At 41.8% G+C, this 23,214-nt stretch overlaps 1 protein-coding gene across 3 annotated transcripts in view; it reads left to right on the forward strand.

The window, feature by feature from the left end:
• Window positions 1–23,214, forward strand: part of AKT1 (AKT serine/threonine kinase 1) — a 123,956-nt gene that overhangs the window by 58,054 nt on the left and 42,688 nt on the right. For 2 of the 3 annotated variants that reach the window (XM_069734231.1, XM_069734223.1), the window contains exons 3-4: window positions 16,623–16,751; window positions 19,462–19,573. In XM_069734231.1, coding sequence (XP_069590332.1) covers window positions 16,623–16,751; window positions 19,462–19,573 — 241 coding nt within the window. The remainder of the gene's footprint in view (window positions 1–16,622; window positions 16,752–19,461; window positions 19,574–23,214) is intronic. The other variant, XM_069734240.1, reaches the window with a different exon arrangement.

The raw sequence follows: 23,214 nt of genomic DNA on the forward strand, positions 1-23,214 counted from the left end.
ACAAACAAGATAGCTGTGCAGAAAGGAAGGAACAAGAGGATTTGTGCTTTGAAAAAAGCAGTTGGTTTGCACAGCGGCGTACACACAGCAATGCAGCTATCAGGGAGCCTTCTAGGGCAGCCCAATGAGCTACAGCGCTGAGGGGAAAAAAAAAAAAAAATGTAGCTTCCACTGTCCCTGCACACCGAAGGTGGTGTTGGACAGTGGAAATCGCTACAGCACAAGCGGTTTGATGGTTAATGGACCCTGCCTAACGCTATCCCTGCTTCTGATGAAGCGGCAGCAACCTCTCCCTAAGCTCAGATCAGCAGCAGTAAGATGGCGGTCGGCGGGAACTCCCCTTTATAGCCCCTGTGACGCCGCAGACAGCAAGCCAATCACTGCAATGCCCTTCTCTAAGATGGTGGGGACCAGGACCTATGTCATCACGCTGCCCACACTCTGCGTTTACCTTCATTGGCTGAGAAATGGCGCTTTTCGCGTCATTGAAACGCGACTTTGGCGCGAAAGCCGCGTACCGCATGGACGACCCCGCACAGGGGTCGGATAGGGTTCATGAAACCCGACTTTGCCAAAAGTCGGCGACTTTTGAAAATGAACGACCCGTTTCGCTCAACCCTATCCCTGACCTCATGGCAGCATCTGTGCTCTTGGTATCAGCTGCGTGGCCTCTCAGATGCGAGGATATTAGTTGTGTCCAGTTACCAACATGTGTCCGTATTCCTCTCATCCCTCTGATTCCATTTGCTTACAAAAAGCTTCCACCTGATGCCACCCATCTGCATGAAGGTCATAGGTCCCTGTCACATCATCAACAGTCTGTAGGGATGTGCACATCTGAAAAATGGATTTAGGAAGCCTTTGCAATTTATGGATTTCTAAGTATTTTGTTGGCCAGCAGATATGGGGCTACTATAACATTTGGAACATACACACCAATAAAAAAAATAAATGGTTAAATACTACATGCATTAAACTTTAAAAACATTTCCTCCAGTAATGTCCCTTTTTCTTTATTGTACATTTTGATCCCAAATCATTGCATATACTAAGCAGCACCCCGGCTTACCTCGACGTGCCCCAACTCTCTCCACAGACTGGCCCAATAGAGATAAGAGGTTCCTCCTGTTAGCAGAGTCCCAAAGGTCCAGCAAAAGACAAGCACTTATCATTAACTTATTAGATATTACTTGTGGATCGTCCCAATAGACTCTAATGAGATGTCCCATGATTCAATGTTTATGATATCTAATTAATGTTCTGTATAGATGAAGGATGAATCCTCAAAATTCAGGAGGGCCTAATCTGCCCTCAACCATACATTGATGCCAAACCTTCTTTCCGGGCTTTGTTGAAGACCTTTTGGTGTGTTTGGTCCAAAAAAAATTAACAGAATAATCCTAGTAAAGTTGTTTTTACCCTCTAGCTATGTCATAAATGTTTTTAATAGATGCAGCTTCCACCTATGTCTTGCGCTGCTGTGAATAAAGAGGTGATTTGCGCAAGTGTGAATAGATGCTTAGATACAACAACGCAGACAATGAGGAGACCGTGGTACTTTAAACAACACTATGTATTTGACTAACACAGAAGAAAAATCTACCTAAACAAATGTACACCCTTACTACCACAGGTTTACCACAACAGATACCGTGTTTCCCCGAAAGTAAGACCCTGTCTTACATTAATTTTAACCCAAAAAGTCCCACCCTGTCTTACTTTCGGGGGAGGTCTTACATTAGCCGAAAAAAAAAATGACAATTTCTTTTTAACCAGTAAATTAACATTTATTAACATACCATACCATACCATAACAGTGCCGTATCCCACTGCACACAGCCCCATACCCCATAACAGTGCCGTATCCCACTGCACACAGCCCTATACCCGATAACAGTGCCGTATCCCACTGCACACAGCCCCATACCCCATAACAGTGCCGTATCCCACTGCACACAGCCCCATACCCCATAACAGTGCCGTATCCCACTGCACACAGCCCCATACCCTATACAGTACATGTTTCCCTACTTGGTTTTTAAATGCTGGACGTTTTCCTCTGCGGTGCGGCTGTGGGTGCGGAAGGCCTGTGCTGCGGGGAACGCTGTGCCAATCAGCAGGGAAACAGCGGTGACGTGGGGCTGGGGCGGCCAATTACAGCCCGAGCTGCTGGGCCAATCAGCACTCGAGCTGATTGGCCAATCAGCGCTCGAGCCGGGGGCCGGCGGTGACGTGGGGAGCAGGGGCGGCCAATGAGCTGTTGAGCTGGGCGGATTGCGGACACGGCGAGTTAACCCCATGAGCGCTGGACCCGCCCAGCTGCACCTGAGGACACCTCTGGAGCCTGGAGACCCAATGGGGGACAGCGGCGGCCCAAAGGTAAGGGCCTTACATTTCACAGCGGCCCCCCCAACCCTGCCTTACATTCGGGGGAGGCCTTACATTGGAGGACCCCCCCGAAACCCCCACCCTGTCTTACTTTCGGGGGGGTCCTACTTTCAGGGAAACACGGTAGAAGCCAGGAGACCTCAGTGTCTGATTTTTTTTTTTCCTACTCCTGTATTGATTGAAAGCACATCACCTTCATATTAAACGGTGCAGGTTCCTTTTAGCAGTGCAGGGGTTAATCTGCTTAGTGGAGAGCTCCTGGAAGCTTTCCTGCATTATGGCTCTCAGCTGTTAATTGTTAGTCACTCCCCTCTGGTATATAAACTATGTCCTGGCTAGCACTCATTGCCAGAGCTAGCTTAATGCTGCATGGTTTAGGGGATGGTAATTTGCTGTAATTGTTTGAGAAGGCGTATGGTGGATTTATCTAAGCCTGTTGCTAGGTTTTGGGTGTGTTTACTTCCCCTTTTTCTCCTACTTTGGTTTTTCCCCATCCTCCGCTCCCCAGTGTTTACCTGTGTTAGTGTGAGAATATTTGCATGACTGTTATTTTCCTTTATCCCTGTTTGTATTACCTTGTTAGTCTGGGTGATGCATTATGGCATACTATTGCTCCCCTCTTCCATGGCTGGGGGAAGGGTACAGACAGGGTGGATTCAGGAGCTAAATAAGGTACGTGGCCCCGGCTTCTTCAACATCCTAGAGATGTAATGCATACAATGCTTGCCACCCTGACAATCTGATGTTTCTGGGCACGGCCCCGTCCCACACCCTGTACCGTCAATCTGCGCTGGAATTAACGGCCCGTGCTTCTTTCAAGGACGACAGGCACTCCGCTCTGAGCGGAATCAGGCCTCCCTTGCTTGACAGGCGATGTCCGGACTTATGGGTTTGACCTGCAAAGTGTTTAGGTCACCCTCTGTAATCTGTACTGTCTTGGCAGCCACAACTTCATCCTGCTGATCGCACGTTCTCTTGTTCTTACATGTGGGCACCAACTGAGTTCCTGTTTCATCATTCCGGCCTTTTATATTTAGCAACTGCGCCAAAGCTGTCACCTGACCGGGCGTCCCCTTCAATCTCTTCCGTCTGGGAACATTCTCCCCCATCTTTCAGTTCCTGCCTGTCCGGTTCAACCAGCAGATTGTGGCATTTGGTTGTGAGTGCTGTGAAAGTTTACTAATTGTCTTCCTCTTTCCACCCCTTTTATATTAGCATAGCTTCTACATTGATTGGAGAATGGATAGTTGGGTGTGTATGAATAACTTTTACAGGAGTTCTGAAAATAACGAAAGTTGTGCGTGGTTGTCCCCTAAGGTGTTATCCGATCATGCTCGGGTGCTATCAGAGTGAAAATGTTCAACTCCCCGCGGCTGCATGTCTCTTGGCTGTTATACAACTGCAACACCTGCAGGGATTACCTTCTTGTTTGGCAATGCCTGCATTTGTTGCAGCTGTTCAGCAGTGGAGACATGCAGCCACAGGGACTCGAACATATTATTCGAGCACACTACAGTCACTTGGTTAACACCTTATATGAGAATGTTCGCTCAGTACTAAGTCAGGTGAGGAAGAAGCGAGCGCGCAGCAGCCCACTAGTGGCTTCTGATCGGCTGTAGGTCTCAAGTGGCACAAAAATGTCACGTAAAGCCTGGCAAACCTGACGCTGACATGGCTAGAAAGGCGTCAGTGCTGGAGGGGAGCATATAGTTTCTATTTTTGCAAGAGGGTCTACTTAAAGAGAACCGGTCACCTGAATTTGGCGGGACCGGTTTTCGGTCATATGGGCGGAGTTTTCGGGTGTTTGATTCACCCTTTCCTTACCCGCTGGCTGCATGCTGGCCGCAATATTGGATTGAAGTTCATTCTATGTCCTCCGCAGTACACGCCTGCATAGGCAAGATTGCCTTGCGCAGGCGTGTACTACGGAGGACATAGAATAAACTTCAATCCAATATTGCAGCCAGCATGCAGCCAGCGGGTAAGGAAAGGGTGAATCAAACACCCGAAAACTCCGCCCTTATGACCGAAAACCGATCCCGCCAAATTCAGGTGACAGGTTCCCTTTAACTTGCAAAGTGGATTATCCACGTAATAGACTGACACCTTCTTGCAGCATATTTTCTAGCTGCTAGTTGTTGCCCCGCTCGTCCTCTATTGTATGTGCACCCATGCAGCTGATAAAACCTGCAGATACTACAGGCTTAGGTGAGCAGTTGGGGTCCTTGAGGCTTCATGGGTGATGAGCGAGGATGCTCTTTGGGAGTTAGCACTGCAGTTGAGATATTCGCACCCTGTTTATTAGTACTTCGGCGCACACACAAGCTGCTGCAGCTTATTGATGTGCTAAAGGAGATCCAACAGTTCCCCTCCGCATCCTCTGCTCTTCTGTACGAGGAGTGCTGACTCCACTCTGTTTGTCACAGCTGCATTGCAGGACCTCCCAGCAGTATAAAGTGTTGGCGCTTCTCACTGCTGGCTTCATATATTGTACTGGTATTGTTCTCACACCTTTTTTGAGTACCCCTCAGCACACCCCTTGCGTTTTTCCCCCCCCCCAAAATCTTAACCACTGATGCAGAGCTAGACTGCTGACCGTGAACAAAGGACCTGAACTGAGTCAAATAAGGGTCTGAATCTATTTAACCTAGTAAGGGGGAGAACCATGAAAAATGAATGTTTCGGGGACAACCCTTTTGTTTGAGTGGTCGTGTGATTTGTGTTTCTCATGCTGTCTGCATTTCATTAGGACGAAGACTTTCTTTCTCCACTGTGACCGAGGACCCGGCAGCAGTTGGGCGCTGCATTGCCCTACAGTTTTTTATTTTTACATTGCGTTGAGCACTACACCATGTGTGTTTGTCATTTGCCCCAGTCAAAGACCATATCTGCTAAAATGAAGTTTTCGGTTTAGAGAATTGTCCAAAAACTTAGTAAATTAACTCCCAAACAAAAGTCCAGAGTTTTTATCTAGCCGATTGACCTGAAGCTACCTTTTTCAAGCTTTGTACCAAAGGTAAAATCTGAAGCTCCTAGTCTGCACTACAAAATCTGCAATGGTGCCCCCCATTACTGTTAATAATACTGGTATCTTTTGTCACAAAAGTGGTCACTCGGGCACTTGTGCCACCTGTACTTGAACTCCCACCTTTAACAGGACGTCCTCATAATATGTCGTCCATAGATGTTCTTAAAATGTAAACAAATGGCAGGGTCCAAACATCAAGAGAGCAAATCTCAGCATTTCACAAGTGTGTTTTTTTTTTTTTTGACAAATGCATCAAGTTTATACACACACACTCAATATTTCCAGCGCTGACCCTTACTTCTCTAGACCTCTGCCCTTCATCCCCCTGGCAGCTGGATATCTGCTTTTGGGCCGGATCCAGACTGATGAGAGACCATTATTGTCTAATCAGAGCTTGAGGTTTATCACTATTTTTTTTTGTTTGTTTGAGCATTCATCATATTCTTAATGAGAAGGAGATCTGGGGAATTTCCTGGCCGTGGACCCAAAATGTCAATGTTTTGTTTAGACTCACTTGGAGACTGTCACAAGGCAAAAGTGATGACCATCATGTTGGAAAAAGCATGGTCGCCACATTGCTCCTGTATGGTTAGGAAAAGTTGTTTGAGGATGGTGATTCGATTACATTCTTTATTTATGGCCATGTTCTTAGGCAGAATTGTGAGTGCCCTACTTAGATAAGAAGGCGCCACACATGAATGGTCTCGGGAGGCTTTGCTGTTGGCATCACACAGACTCATGGTAGCGTTCACCTTTTCTTCTCCAGACAATCGTTCTTTCACATGTCCCAAATAATCTGAAGGGGGCTTCATCAGAGAAAATAACTTTACCCCAGTCCAATATCTGTTCTTCCTTCAAAGTTCTTTTTCTCTAAAGCCCCTTTCCAACAATTTGGGACATGTGGAAGAATGATTGTCCAAAGAAGAATGATTGTCCGGAGTTCTTGGATTTCTGTCTGAATTCGGACGTGACTGGCTCTTTGTGCTCATCGGCACATGAGACTGGTGCATGTAAATGGCCTTCGTCCTGTCTGTAAGTCGGACCACACTAGTACATGCTGTGGCTTTTTTTTTTTTCTTGCAGATGTTGGATGGGGCGGAAAATTGGCCACGTGCACTGGCACATTGGCTACAAGTGTGCTCTCCATGCTTGGTCCATGGTGCAGACATCGGATTTTAAGGGCTTGTTCAGATGAGTATATTTACAGTGCCTTGCGAAAGTATTCGCCCCCCTGGAACTTTTCAACCTTTTCCCACATATCCTGCTTCAAACATAGATACCAAATGTATATTTTTGGTGAAGAATCAACAACAAGTGGAACACAATTGTGAAGTTGAACAAAATATATTGGTTATTTTTAATTTTTGTGGAAATTCAAGAACTGAAAAGTGGGGCGTGCAATATTATTCGGCCCCTGTAACTTAATACTTTGTTGCTCCACCTTTTGCTGTGATTACAGCTGCAAGTCGCTTGGGGTATGTCTCTATCAGTTTTGTACATCGAGAGACTGAAATTATTGCCCATTCTTCCTTGGCAAACAGCTCGAGCTCAGTGAGGTTTGATGGAGATCGTTTGTCAACAGCAGTTTTCAGCTCTTTCCACAGATTCTCGATTGGATTGAGGTCTGGACTTTGACTTGGCCATTCTAACACCTGGATATGTTTATTTGTGAACCATTCTATTGTAGATTTTGCTTTATGTTTGGGATCATTGTCTTGTTTGAAGACAAATCTTGGTCCCAGTCTCAGGTCTTTTGCAGACTCAAACAGGTTTTCTTCAAGAATGGTCCTGTATTTGGCTCCATCCATCTTCCCATCAATTTTAACCATCTTCTCTGTCCCTACTGAAGAAAAGCAGGCCCAAACCATGAAGCTGCCACCACCATGCTTGACAGTGGGGATGGTGTGATCAGGGTGATGAGCTGTGTTGCCTTTACGCCAAACATATCGTTTGGCATTGTTGCCAAAAAGTTCTATTTAGGTTTCATCTCACCAGAGCACCTTCTTCCACATGTTTGATGTGTCTCCCAGGTGGCTTGTTGCAAACTTTAAACAACACTTTTTATTGATATCTTTGAGAAATGGCTTTCTTCTTGCCACTCTTCCATAAAGGCCTGATTTGTGCAGTGTACGACTGATTGTTGTCCTATGGACAGACTGTCCCACCTCAGCTGTAGGTCTCTGCAGCTCATCCAGAGTAATCATGGGCCTCTTGGCTGCATCTCTGATCAGTCTTCTCCTTGTTTGAGATGAAAGTTTAGAGGGACGGCCGGGTCTTGGTAGATTTGCAGAGGTATGATACTCCTTCCATTTCAATATGATCGCTTGCACAGTGCTCCTTGGGATGTTTAAAGTTTTGGAAATCATTTTGTATCCAAATCCAGCTTTAAACTTCTCCACAACAATATAATGGACCTGCCTGTTGTGTTCCTTGGTCTTCATGATGCTCTCTGTGTTTCAAACAGAACCCTGAGACTATCACAGAGGAGGTGCATTTATACGGAGACTTGATTACACACAGGTGGATTATATTTATCATCATTAGACATTTAGGACAACATTAGATTATTCAGAGATCCACAATGAACTTCTGGAGTGAGTTTTCTGCACTGAAAGTAAAGGGGCCGAATAATATTGCACGCCCCACTTTTTCAGTTTTTGAATTTCCACAAAAATTAAAAATAACCAATAAATTTCGTTCAACTTCACAATTGTGTTCCAGTTGTTGTTGATTCTTCACCAAAAATGTACATTTGGTATCTTTGTTTGAAGCATGATATGTGGGAAAAGGTTGAAAAGTTCCAGGGGGCCGAAAACTTTCGCAAGGCACTGTAATTGCTTAAACTCCTAACGGGACAGATTTTCAGGATTACCTCAGTGCGGTTCATATGGTTTTGTCAGTGTATTAGATGTTCTCTCAATGGAATATCCTCAAATTATGACCTGTTGTTGGGACTTGAGGGCTAAATCGCCCTTGTGCTCCTGTCTGTTGTCTATAAATAATTTTACTATTTTCAGTTTCTTTTGAGATAAGGCGCTTCTATTCTGGTTTCTTAGCTTATATTTATGAAGAAATTCTCTGATGACTATCTGTTTCAAAGTCTTAAAGGGGAACTGCAGTTAAAAAGCGAGACTTGTTAGGTGAAGAACTTTTAGATGTGAGGTCTTCATGGTTTGGGCACTTTGGTACCAATCCCCAACTGTGTGCATCCATCGTTTGGAGAAGGTCCTCCAATGAAAATGCCCTGATGTATTGGAGGCTCATAATAGAAATGTTTTAGGTGGCTGAAAATAGGTGACCAAGCCTGCACCTAGTCCTGCCCTCCCTAGGATGGTGGGCCAGATGCAAGCCAACTAATCCCAGGGTGGCCAAGTGCTTGAGTGGCGCAAAGTTGCCAATGGTTCTAGATGACATAAACCATAGGCGGCCCAACTGTCGCTGTATTCTGGGGATATTCTCCCACGTTCTGTATGGCTCCATAATAAGGTCTCCTATTTGTAGGCATTCACTTGTGTGGGAAAAAAAAAGTTAATAAATATTACAAAATGGAGAAAAACACGCAAAAAAAGTTAATGGGCATTAAAAAGATAAAGGAAAAAAAAAACACATCGTAGCCCATATCTTGTGGGCATACTTTTCCATAGAGCATTCTTAAACTGTGTCCAATTTCTGGAAAGATGAAGAAAAAAAAAGTTTAAAGTTTAAAATTTAAAATAAAATAAAATGCTTTCTAAACAAGATAAAGCGAGACTTAGGAGCAATTTTGTACATGTAGGGGAAAAAAAATAATAAAAATTACTCCTTTTACCTTGATCAGCGTTATTTGTTCTATTTTTTTTTAACTTCTCCTCTACTTTTTTTTTTTTGTTTGTTTTTCATTCTTGCTACAAAAACATGGCCATTTTTTATGAACGCACATTGATAAAAGTACTGTATGCCCTCGAGATATGGTGGTTGTGGTTTCTTCTTTTTTTTTTTTTTTTTCGTTCTCTTCCTTTTTTAAATCTTACAATTTTGTTTTCCTGTTTTCTTTTTTGGTTCGTTTTTGTTTGTTTTTTGTCCCCCCCCCCCTTTTTTTTTTTTTGGGGGGGGGGGGGGGGTCTTGACAAATTGGACTGTGTACATTGAACATCAGTCTCATTAGGAAAGGGGGGAGCGAAAGGAAAAACCTGCTCAGAAGATATGATAATTAAGCAGGTGCCGGATATTGTAGCTTTGTCTGAGCGTGAGAAACGGTGCGGGCGCAGAATAGACGGGGCAGTCCTTCAGGCAGAAGCGTTTCTTCTTAACCTGTTGCCAGCAGTGTCAATCATTGTCATGCATGCTGCTGCAGGGGCCCGACACGTAATGTACCACTATCCAGCTGCATGGAAAATGAGCGAGAATAAAGCGCGAGAGCGGATTTGCCCGGCGCTGAATTAGCTTGTTGTGACACTGGCTGCCTTATATGGGCCGTGAAAGGCACAGAGCCGGGATAAGCTGTAAAGCGCCAGTCTGGTGCAGACAGTCTGCTGACTCAGGCTTGACCTCCCCATTGGGAAGCACCCTTGACTGCAGTCTAAGCTGGCTCATTGAGATTCAGGGCACAGCCAGAGCGTCCGCAGCTGTATGCTGGAGGCAAAGGCTGAGAACACATCCAGAGAGTGTCCAGAAGAAGAAAAAATTAACAAAGAGCGGGCCCCCTTCTGCACCACTGTGAATAGACAGACCAGGCAGAGGTCCCCGTCTCTTGGTGCGCATATTGGGAATGGCATTTGCATAATTTTGATTTTTTTTTTTTTCCCAAGCTGTCTAAAGCCTAATGCGACCGGCAACTGGATTTCCAATTTTATATCCGTCTCGAATGGAAAGTGGAGAAAAACTTCTTTTATTGAATCGAGAAATGGGAGCAACACTTCAGTTCCCAATCCATTCATTCTTTTTAACCATTCATGCCAAGTTTTAGAAGTTGGTATCTCAAAAAATCTATTGTAAATAAATTTAAAAAAAAGAAAAAAAAGAAAAAAACTTTTAAAAGAATACTAGTTCAATTATAGATAGAATATACTTTTTTTTGATTTGGGGACCATTACATAAATGTTATTAGCATAGTAACTTCCATGTAAGGAAAAAGAAAACAGTAAAAAAAAACAAAGAAAAACTTAAAGCCAAGTTCATCCTTTATATATATATATATATATATATATATATATATATATATATATATATATATATATATATATATATATATATATATATATATATATGTATATATATATATATATATATATATATATATATATATATGTATGTATATATATATATATATATATGTATGTATATATATATATATATATATGTATGTATATATATATATATATGTATGTATGTATATATATGTGTATATATATATATATATATATATATATATATATATATATATATATATATATATATATATATATATATATATATATATATATATATAAATAATTATTATTATTTTTTTTTGCGAAATGCGCGAAGATAACTCCTGGCTCATGAATGTCACAAAATAAAAACATGCATCGTTTTTTTTTGTTTGTTTGATTTTGTGTCTGTCTTGAATTTATACAACTTTTTGTACAGTGCTTAAAGAAAAACAAACTCTCTTTTGGGGGCTACTGGAATATGTTTTTACAAAAACTTTGTAACTTTAAAAAAAAAATTGCAATATATGAATAAGACAAAACACCTGGAACCTGAAACAACCTGAAATAATCGGTTGTAGTGAGATTAAACACTGCCTGTACTTTGAATTTAGATCCGAACTTACAGTAAAAAAAGTGAAAAATAGCCACAAAACAAAATGAAGAATTGCTAAAAAAAAAAAAAAAATAGATGCAAATTGCATTGCGAGAATAAACACTAGTAATCTTAGTTTTTTGTTTTCTTCCAACTGTTCTAATATTAAGTGCGCGTTGATTTTTCTTAAATGGCTCGGCACAGCAACAAGAGAGGAGCAGTTGGTAAATAAAGATGGATATTCTTTTGTTTGGCGGGTGCTGGGTGCTCGTTATACTCCACTTACTCAGTGCGCTTCCCAGGGAGTGGCAGCTGTTTCTTATGTTGGGTACTCTATCAGGGCCAGACAGCTCCAATTCAGGAAGGCATTGTTGGAGGGGGGGGGGGGGATGCATTCTTGTTAAATTCTCAGTAGGATTAACTTTTCATATGCCAAGAGGGCAGTAGTGTCTCTCTAGACTCCTACCATGAAAAAAAACAAAGATGCATTAGTTCAGCCCCTGCACGTGATTTCTCCTTCCCGTATAAAGTTTGTTTTGCATACAACAAATATTGCGGCACATGTATTAAGGAAAAAAAAAAAATTTTTGAAACAAATTTTTCAGATTATTTTTTTTTTCCCCAAAAATTTGACTTGTGTCCAAAATAAAACAAATTTTTTTTTAATTAAAAATATAAATACTTATATTTTAAATTTTTAGTTCACTGTTTTTGTCCCCAATTCTTATTAATCTATTATGTATAATCCTGTTTTAAGAAAGAAGAAGAGAAAAAAAATTAGGATAGGAAAAAGAAGCCGAAAACAAAGTATAAATTTGATACTCCGGCAGGAAGGATACTTACAGATAAACTGAAAGGGATGGGGGAGAGAAAAAAGGATCCAGCGCAACAAAGACTGGATTGTTCCAAGACGTTTTCATCTCCGTAATCTGTGTCGTGTCTATTGTGAAGGCCTTTGTGGCCTAAGCCCTTTTTTTTTTTTTTTTTTTTTATAAATATGTATATGAATAGGACCCTTAGGACAGGCAAGTAATTAAATGAAAAACAATGAAAAATATTCAAGTGGCGGCATGAGATTATTTTTTTTACTTTTGTTTCAGAATTTATTTAAAATTGTAATTGAAGAAAAAACTACAAAATTAAAAAAAATAAGTAAAAAAAAATTAAACGGGGCTTTTTGCCATGTATTGTAAACGCAGAATCCTCTGAAAAGTTGAGCTGTAAAAGTTTGAGAAGACGTCGTCTTTAATGGTTTTAATTTTTCTTCCTTGGAAAAATATTTCTGACGGACCGTTCTTGCTTATTAAATCTGTTCCGCAGATTAGCAAATTGCTTTTAGTTGTATAAAGTACTTGCCTTGCAAAATGTAAATGAAACGCAAAAAAAGTTCTCCATATGTCACAGTGAAAAATGACAATGGCAGAAACAATACGTTGGACATCTGCTTGGAATCGTACATTTGCTGTGCATTTAAGGATCAGATGTTGCAAAACATACACTGTATTATTCATCTCTGTATAAGAAGCAGTTTGACTTCCTTTATTGTGCCACCCCACTGTCATCTCAGCGGGCGCTAAATCACCAGCCGAGCAGTCTGTTTCTCATATCAAGATGCCCCATGAAGCAGGATTTTGGGTCGGATACGGAGTTTCATATTTTGGGCTTAAATACTCTTATCAGATCCTCAAACTCTATGAACTTCTGATCACGTGGAGGGCTTGCTTATGAGATGATGGTGGAAGACTCCACATTCATGGTTCCCATACTTTATCTTGACTCTCTCTTTTTCGGGTTGGATGGGCCTACCAGAAGCCCAGGGGAATTGGTGCTACTTTGCCCCCTGCCCAGTAGGACTTAAAGTCCATCAGAAGATGAGCTGATGTTGGAGACACAAATTGTGCACATAATCTCCATGAATTTTGGTGGGGCAATAAACTTCACATGGTGTGGCCGAAGATCCCAAAGGGAACGGTGTCTGTTATGGCGCTAGTTCTGGTTCCCCTCTACAGCACGATAGAATAATTTAGTGGTATTGAGGCAGAGATGGTGACAGATTGGGAGAGGAGGAAGAGGGAGTAGGTTCAGAGAAGTAGCGTACGTAGGCGCAGATATTGTTATTTCTGGTAAGTGTTTTATCTCATTCCAGTGTAGGAGCACAGCTGCACTGCTAGTCTTGATGTATAATGGCCTCCATGTCACTGCTACTTCTGGGGAGCAGGATCTTTATCTGTGTGTGTGCTCGGTATGGGAGACAATCTAGGATATAAGTTTAAATGATGGCCAAAAATAAGGCACTTGGTTACCTGGGTGACATAGTAATGTGCAAAAGAAAGTAAGGGCCCCAAGCAATCAGACACACATGACCTATCCTGTGGATAGGTGATGAATTGCAGTTGTGGGACAACCCATTTAATGGGTTGTATCAGCCTTTTCTGCTATTTAATCTGAACATTATGTAGGGGCTGAGAGCCTAATTCTAGTGATGTCCCTTTTTAGACTGTGTGCTCTAGTTTCAATATAATCAGTGTTTTATCAGAGACTAGAGGACTAGATCTCATGTGCAGGACAGTCCAGTTTATCTGTTTAGCTCCTCACCCATCAATGATTGACAGCTTGAATGACCATGCACAGTATAAACAGGAAGCTGCCAATCAGGTGTGGACTGGGTACTACACAGCTCAGCATTACGAGCACTGCTACAACTGCAACAGAGAAAAAGAGGATTCTATCAACACTTTACCAAGCAGCCCAGTAAGTGACATTGCTGGAATCTGGGTCTCTACCCCTACAATATGAAGCTCTCTGATTCCATAGCAAAAATCTGCTGATAGATTCCTTTTAAAGCTCTTTTCACTTGATGGGCCACATATACACAGAACACCAATGCCACTTACATCTGCATGCAGAATACCCATCATCTCAGGTAACCCATAGTTTTATTCCTCAAGAACAAAAAGAAGATTGCTGGCAATTATGGCCTTTATTTCTCGATACAGCTTCCCCTCTGCTGGCTCCATTTTTTTAAAATTTTCGGTTAATAGTTTGAGAGTGGAGACTAACATCTAAAGTGTCTGCTGTATACAGCACACATAGGAGAGCAGGAATTCCTCATGTCTGTCTCTATGCAGCGCATGTACAGAAGCATCGGCAGCATGTAGGACATTACCAAGCAGTGTAGCTGTGCATCCAGCACTAAAGTGAGAAAAAACACTTACTATACAGCAATAGCAATAATGTGTCTTTGATCCCCTGTTTTCTCACCCCACCCACCTCTCATCTTAATTTTTTGAGAGTTGGCAACACTTTTTGGGCAGCCATTTACAAGGGGGAAGTTGTGCTTTAATCTTAGTTCTGCCTATTGTATCCTCAATTTTTCCTCCCTGTGAGTGAGTGATGGCCTCCAGGCAGTCACTGTTATGGGACCGCTGGCACATTGCATGTTTTGTCTGAGATTTCTTATGGTACGATCATGATCAGGATTGTATGGAAAATATCGTGCCCAGGAAAGTATGATTAGAGGGCCTAAGGCAAGGCCAGCCTGGGGGTAGCAATGCCCTGCTGGGCTAGTCCTGAATCATTTGAAGAGTGGAATAAGTTTTGAGCCACCAAAAGATGTTACTAGAATACATAAATTGGCATATATACCGTCATCGTAGTGTTTGGTTTATAGTTTATTATGCATTCAGTGTGTAAAGAATTTTTTTTCTTGGTTTCTGAATCTGATGACTTACTTGCTGAAATTTTAAGGGAATGCTAATTACTCTTGGCAATTTTTTCAGTCTCTTACATATCCCTTATGAAAACCTCTGCTTATTTTGCATAAATTGTAGACTGACCTAAGGTTAGGTTGGTGGGAATGAGGCTTCGCGCACCAACATCTTATGTACCAGGACTGGGACACTCGTTCCTGGGATTGGTAAAGTTCACTTGGGCTGGACTCCCAATCGGAGAATTCGGATTTTTCCTAGGAATATATCATACATGTATGTGTAGTGCTGAAACCTGGTTTGTAAGGTTTGTTTTCTGGACCATCACTATGCCGTTGGCCAGAAGCATCTGGGACGAGTTGGTGGCTTTCAGATTAGAAAAGGTTGCTTTTCATTGATTCAATCACTTCCCGTCTCATGTGGTAGCTATATGGGGATAGAAATCACAAAGTATCCATAGTCTTTGTCAGAGAATTGTGGTCTTCCTTGTTGGGAAGTCTTGGGGTCTTGGCAAATAGTCTTCCGATAATCTAAACCAGGACAGAAGTCACACTTTATGCCACCCCTTTATCACTTGCATAGCATCTCCCAGCATCTTCTTCTGATCTGCTCAATTCACATTGTTCTGGTTGTCTTATCCACCGATGAAGGCTTTTATCCAGACGAACTAAAGAAATTCGGAAGTAAAGGCAAACCACGGTATTGTTCTCCAGGGAGCTCACCGGACAATTGCTGCACCTTATCCAATCAGATCTTTCAGCAGTAATTCATTGCCTTAATTTTACTTTAAAGTTTAGCCTGTGAGAATGTCAGGCTACTGCAAAGACAAGGGTATTCGCTTCCAGATCTGCAGAATACAAGGCTTTATGGGTCTTCACAGAGAAAACATTTGCAATAGAAAACTCTTAGACATTTAGAAATGGTCTCCAACTTCTGGTTCTTCGGCAACGCTGCCAAATTACAATTCGCCTGGGCTGACTGGGAGCTGTGGTTTTGCAACTGATGAAGGAGCCATTTGTAATTTTAAAGCAGTTTTATGGTTTAAAAAGCAGAAATCGCTGGGGGGACAGGTTTTTGAAAATGGAAGACTATGTACATGCCAACGGCAATGGTCATTTCCCATGTCCTTTCCAGTTATAAATGGATAACCATTTGACGTAAAACAAGATAGTTGCTGTCAGTGAAGTCCTTGACCTGTCTGGACAGCCTGTGTCTGGTGTGGCAAAGCCTCACGATGTCTGATTTTACTCACTGGCGACCACTTTACTGTCCGTTTGAACTTTTTCCACAACCAGGTTATGAATATTTGCTATGGACTGTGTAGTCGCACCACCCAAAGTGGTCAGTGATCTTCTTAAATAGCTTATGGGCCTCTTCAGAAAATATTGTTGAGAAGAGGTGATAATCTTGTGGTGGTCAGTGGACCAATTGGTGGCTTTCTGGTTAGCACAGTTTCCGTGCATAATTGGGGCCCTGGGTTTGAATCTAACAAAATCAAACATCTGCATAGAGTTTATATGTTCTTGCCAATATTTATGTGGCTTTCCTCAGTCTACTCAGGTTTCCTCCCATTCTCCAAATTTCTACATTATTTTGGAATTTAGATTGTGAGCCCCAATGTGGACACGAGTGACTTTGTACTGCTCTGCCGATTATGTTGGGACTTATGAATAAATGCAGTCTGTGCCTAAATCCTATGATATGGACATGACCACCTTTGTCTTTTTATTTTTTAGGTGAGTACATAAAGACCTGGCGGCCCCGTTACTTTCTCCTCAAGACTGACGGTACTTTTATTGGTTATAAGGAACGTCCTCAAGATGTCGACCAATTAGAAACCCCTTTGAACAATTTCTCCGTAGCCAGTAAGTATATTTGCACTTTTAATAAACTCCAGTTGGTAGAGAGAGATGAAAACTGTTCATGTATTCTGGCACCGCTTTTGGTGACCTATGGACTCTTATAGCTTGGCTTACCTCAACGAGTTATCAAGGTGCCAAACCATAAAATTAGCTCTGCTGCTTCAGAGTCTGACATCACCTGAAGGTTTAATGCATCCACATAGAAGGCCCATGTTGTTTTGCAGTGGGTTAAGGTTTTTGGTGTCGATATCACCTCCTTCCTTTTGGCTTTCCTCCTATTCTTTCTTCTCCACATCCACACATAAGCTTCCTACTTTTGTTTATGGTCAGGACATTTATTAGCACTCTCGAAAGTCTGACATAATGAATCTCATGTATTCCCATTTTTATTTTTTCTTGGCCGCATCACGAACATTCTAAGAATTTCTGCTTTTATTTACACCATGTGTTCCATTTCCTGCAGGAAGTTGATGGGAAACGTTTGAATAATATTTAGAATTATTGTTTGTCTCGAAGTCAGTCCTGGCACTAGTTATGTAGAGGAGACGTGTCACTTCAATGGGTTTCCGGAAGATGTAATGTTGTGCCCATGGTGCTTCCTAAAAAATGAAGATGTCAAAATCATCACTTGGAGCAGGAATAATTAGGTGGAAGCCACTTTTTATTTATTTTTTTACTGCTTTGGTCTCCAGACTCGGATTGAGTTTATTGGCTTGCATAAACTCACAACTTTTCAATGATTCACATCTGTTGGCATTTGTGCTGCCTTGGTTCCACCAACTAATGGCCAGGACATGAAAGGGAGTTCCTTTTAGCTTATCAGTTCATACAGCATCACAGATTGTCATTTGGTACCTCCATATAGCACCATATACTTTAGAATTCACAAGAAGAAATGGCTCTTGAGCAGGCGTGGACAATTCATTTTTCTGAGTGGCCACATGAAAGACCATAACTGTTGTGGAGGGCCGAAAAATAGGCTGAAATTAATGCTGCACATTATGATTAACATATTAGAATTGTTATATTAATATTATATCCCTTAATATTGAGCAGAATTAAGAATTCTGACATCCCCCCCCATATACCATATGAGCCTGCACACAGCCCTCCTATGTACATTGTGAGCTCCCACATAGCCTCCCTAAATACATTGTGAGCCACCACATAGCCACCCTTTGTACTGTATAAGTATTTCTACTGCAACAATGGTGGACATTTGTACCTCTAAAGACCGGCATTCGTTCTTCGTTAAAGCCTGGCAGTGGCCATACTTAGGCCAGTTTCACATTTCCAACATTGTCAGTCAGAATAAGGACCACCATGTCCAGACTGGCCATTGCTCTCCTGACCCGAACTCTGTAGTCTCATAAGTCGATGGGGCTCCTGAGTTTGGGTGAGTAGCTTCATAGCCTGTCTCGTCCATTGAACTTGGGCCGTGAATGTTTGATTCCAGCCAATGTAAAGCCAGAGTGGTGTGTTTTTGTTTGTTTTTTTGTGTTTGTTTTTTTTTATAATGGTGGGTGACTTTGGAGGAGAAACTGAGATCCAGTGTACACGTAGCTTACCGGGCGCATTACAAGTCGCAGTCAGGTTGAGGTTCTTTTGTAAAAATTGCAACACAACTTACGATGGTAGTGTTGACTACATCCTTCTAGTGTAGTCATTTTGACATGAGCCACTTTAGGTGTAGCGGCTTCGTTACTCGGACCCATGCAAAATAATATTTGGTCATTTTCATAAATGCAGTGCATTAGGCTAAAATAAAAACTTGTTTATTTCTCTCATCTGCTAACCCGCATTTGTTTTAATTAACTTGACATGTAATTAATGATGCTTTCCCTGCAAGGTAATTAAACCTGGTTTTGTTTTTACTGTTCGCACACCATAAAGCTCTCAGTTTAGCAAAATGATGATCATCGGGGACGATAAAATAATTTCATATGATAACTGCACAAAGCAAAGGTACCCCCTTGCAGACACCCGAGCTGATTAATTACCTCGTCTTGTACCTACTAATAAACAACTTGCATATTTTTGTGACCATTTAGTTTAGGAGCGATGTGCTTTGTTCTATTTTTTTTTTTTTTTTTTTAACCTGCAGAATTTTCGGGCATTACATATATATGCTAATTTCCACTATTGCAAGGGGGGAGTGGGCAGAATTTCTTCTCTGGGGCGGTTACCATACTTTTTTTCTTCCCCTGTATGATGTCCAATCATAAGCACGAAGTGTCGTACAGGGGGGAAAAAAAGTAAAAGAGTAATCACCCCAGAGAAGTAATCTCAAACTACAACTAAAGTTTACGAGCGAATATCTCCACAACGGAGATGAGAAATTAATAATAAGTTCTGTCCGGTTGGCCAGTTCCTTTTTCAAAAGGGTATACCTCTCCTTATTTAGTATGGTGTTCCCCTATAATGGGATATATCCGTTGGTTTATTGTCTTAAGCTACAGAGGAAGGATGTAGACCTCCATAAGTGAGTACACATTAAATTGGAAATAATATATTTTATATTTAACCTTTCAGTTTTCTGTCAGCTAATTGCCGCACAAATTTGTAGATGGCGTTTATGCCAAGGGTGCGGCTTTTGCGGCTGATTACTCCTGTGTTTGCCAGGTCTAATCAAGACTAATGATTATTTGAAGAAGCTCAGGAACCATTTTTCTTTTCTTTTTTTTCTCTTTCCTCCATATTTCTCATGTGATAGAGTGTCAACTGATGAAGACAGAACGACCAAAACCAAACACATTCATCATCCGATGCCTCCAGTGGACCACAGTTATAGAAAGGACGTTTCACGTGGATTCTCCTGAGGAGAGGTATGTGATATTTTTTTTTTTTTTCTTTAGCTCAAGATGGCAAAAACATGACCATGTATGTTTTAGTGCTGGTGAATGTATAAACACTGCGCATATATGACCATCACCCCATTTGATGTTTTTGGAACGGAAACTTGAGATCCCCTTTTTAGTGAACATGGTGGTCTCCAACTGCAGACAGATGATTAAATGTTCATGTGATATACTCCACAGAGTTCCTGGTGGGCTAGGGTAGAAATGAGAATAGCGCCAGCTGCCCTGATCTCAGTAAAGGAGGTATTGTTGACTTTTTTGCTCCTCTTGGATATTGGAGACATTAATGCCAGCTTCGCTGATAGTCTAGGGTTATGGAAAGGTTAATGCCACCTTTCCTGTTTGTATAGGGTAGTAGAGAGATTAATGCCAGCTGGCTTCTCTGGTGATCTGGGGATGCGGAAAGATTACAATCACCAGTGAAGTGGGCAATAATATCTCTACTAGTATAGACCACCTTCCCTGGTAGCCTGGGGTTGTGCTAACGTTAAAACCCTTTTCTAAATCGCAGTTGACCTAATAATCAGCAGATCACCAGGAGAACCCCATGGGAAGGCCTATCTGGTCACCTACCTGCTGAAGGCTGACAATCTAGCGATGAAAGGTGGTCATTCACATGATGTTACTGTTTGTAGAGTGCGGCCTAGGTGGGAAGACCTCTCCATGATTTTCAGGTGCTCTGAAAAGGGATTGTCCTGATGACATGACCTCTCGTTTGATGGTGGGAAAATTGGTGAAATATAAAGGTTAGCTCCAAGGTTACTATAATTCCCATCTCCCTTGGAGTCAGGACGTTGGGTGTGTCGGTGGACGAGGGACCCTCCGGATCGGGTGATGCGATGTCTGAAGGTTTCCCTGTAGAGCGTAGAGGTTTCGGACTTCGTTTGGGAGAATATCTTCAAACCCTTTCATACATTCTTTTCATGTGTTTTGGCTTTTTTTTTTTTTTTTTTTTAGAAGTCCGTGTAACCTCAGACCGGCCTCACTCCATGGAGGAGGGGAGATCAGCAAAACTGTGACCTCCTAGAGGGTCCTTTTGAAGACCTGTTTGGGAGTGTGATGCTTTTGACTCTGAAGTTTCACTGCCTGTGTAAATTAGGGAGAATAATGGGGGGTAGTCGTAAAGCGGCGGTTACAAATGAATGGCTGCTGCTGAAGAATCAACCTTTTTCAAGTTAGGAGCCACATTTAATGAATACAGACTTTAGGTTTGACACTTTGAGCCAAAAAAGGAAAGCCAGCCACGAGAGCTAGTAAATCAATATATATATATATATATATATATATATATATATATATATATATATATATATATATATATATAAAATCAGTACAGACCAAAAGTTTGGACTCACCTTCTCATTTAAAGATTTTTCTGTATTTTCATGACTATGAAAATTGTACATTCACACTGAAGGCATCAAAACTATGAATTAACACATGTGGAATTATATACGTAACAAAAAAGTGTGAAACAACTGAAATTATGTCTTATATTCTAGGTTCTTCAAAGTAGCCACCTTTTGCTTTGATGACTGCTTTGCACACTCTTGGCATTCTCTTGATGAGCTTCAAGAGGTAGTCACCGGGAATGATTTTCCAACAATCTTGAAGGAGTTCTCAGAGATGCTTAGCACTTGTTGGCCCTTTTGCCTTGGGGTGAGCTGCTGTCCAGCTCACCCCAACCATCTATAGAGGCCAGGTCATCTGGCGTAGCACCCCATCACTCTCGTTCTTGGTCAAATAGCCCTTACACAGCCTGGAGGTGTGCTTGGGGTCATTGTCCTGTTGAAAAATAAATGATGGTCCAACTAAAAGCAAACCAGATGAAATAGCATGCTTCTGCAAGATGCTGTGGTAGCCATGCTGGTTCAGTATGCCTTCAATTTTGAATAAATACCCAACAGTGTCACCAGCAAAGCACCCCCACACCATCACACCTCCTCCTCCATGCTTCACGGTGTGAACCAGGCATGTAGAGTCCATCCGTTCACCTTTTCTGCGTCGCACAAAGACCTGGTGGTTGGAACCAAAGATCTCAAATTTGGACTCATCAGACCAGCACAGATTTCCACTGGTCTAATGTCCATTCCTTGTGTTCTTTAGCCCAAACAAGTCTCTTCTGCTTGTTGCCTGTCCTTAGCAGTGGTTTCCTAGCAGCTGTTTTACCATGAAGGCCTGCTGCACAAAGTCTCCTTTTAACAGTTGTAGAGATGTGTCTGCTGCTAGAACTCTGTGTGGCATTGACCTGGTCTCTAATCTGAGCTGCTGTTAACCTGCGATTTCTGAGGCTGGTGACTCGGATAAACTTATCCTCAGAAGCAGAGGTGACGCTTGGTCTTCCTTTCCTGGGACAGTCCTCATGTGAGCCAGTTTTTTTGTAGCGCTTGATGGTTTTTGCCACTGCACTTGGGGACACTTTCAAAGTTTTCCCAATTTTTTGGACTGACTGACCTTCATTTCTTAAAGTAATGATAGCCACTTGTTTTTCATTACTTAGCTGCTTTTTTCTTGCCATAATACAAATTCTAACAGTCTATTCAGTAGGACTATCAGCTGTGTATCCACCAGACTTCTGCACAACACACCTGATGGTCCCAACCCCATTTATAAGGCAAGAAATCCCACTTATTAAACCTGACAGGGCACACCTGTGAAGTGACAACCATTCCCGGTGACTACCTCTTGAAGCTCATCAAGAAAATGCCAAGAGTGTGTAAAGCAGTCATCAAAGCAAAGGATGGCTACTTTGAAGAACCTAGAATATAAGACATAATTTCAGTTGATTTACACTCTTTTGTTAAGTATAAAATTCCACATGTGTTAATTCTTAGTTTTGATGCCTTCAGTGTGAATGTACAATTTTTTCATAGTCATGAAAATACAGAAAAATCTTTAAATGAGAAGGTGTGTCCAAACTTTTGGTCTGTACTAATATATATATATATATATATATATATAAAATAAAAAAATGTTTATGCCATCTGTACATGGGTTATGCTCTTGTTTCAAGGGGTTGTTCTGTAATGCATGGGCTGGATTATCAGTGGTATGCTCTCCCCCAAGGATGTTGGTCAGGCTGCTCTGGTTCTCTGCTCTAGTAGTGCAAACTGTGCTTTCCAGATGTCCAGACCTGTAATTGGCTGTAGTGGTCAGGTGACTGAAATCTAGCATTATCGGAGAAACATCCGATGACACACTGTTCCGATCTCCCAGCATGCACAAAGAACAACCAGTGGTGGCCAAGGCATGCAATGGGAGTATTTTTGATGCCCGAGAAATTGGCCACTATCCCTATGAAACTTCTGTCATGCCCTTTTTTACAGCAGCCTCCTGAGCGTTCCAGTTGCTTAAGCTAACTAACATGCAAAAAGACAGAATCTAGATCTTCATCCACTTCTTAGTTGCATGTAGCACGGTGTCTGGGATTTGATTATGACCATCATCCATCATAACTACATGCTTTGCCTTGTAAGTTGGATTACTGCTCTTCCCGACCACCGTCGTCCAATGCTGTGTGGTCTATCTCCCACCAGCACCATTTCCCAGTGCCACATTGCCTACCCGATGCCGTTATCACCACCATTGTTGCCTAGTGCTGCGTGGGC

This window comes from Ranitomeya imitator, chromosome 1, assembly GCF_032444005.1.
Source record: "Ranitomeya imitator isolate aRanImi1 chromosome 1, aRanImi1.pri, whole genome shotgun sequence".
NCBI classification, from domain to species: domain Eukaryota; kingdom Metazoa; phylum Chordata; class Amphibia; order Anura; family Dendrobatidae; genus Ranitomeya; species Ranitomeya imitator.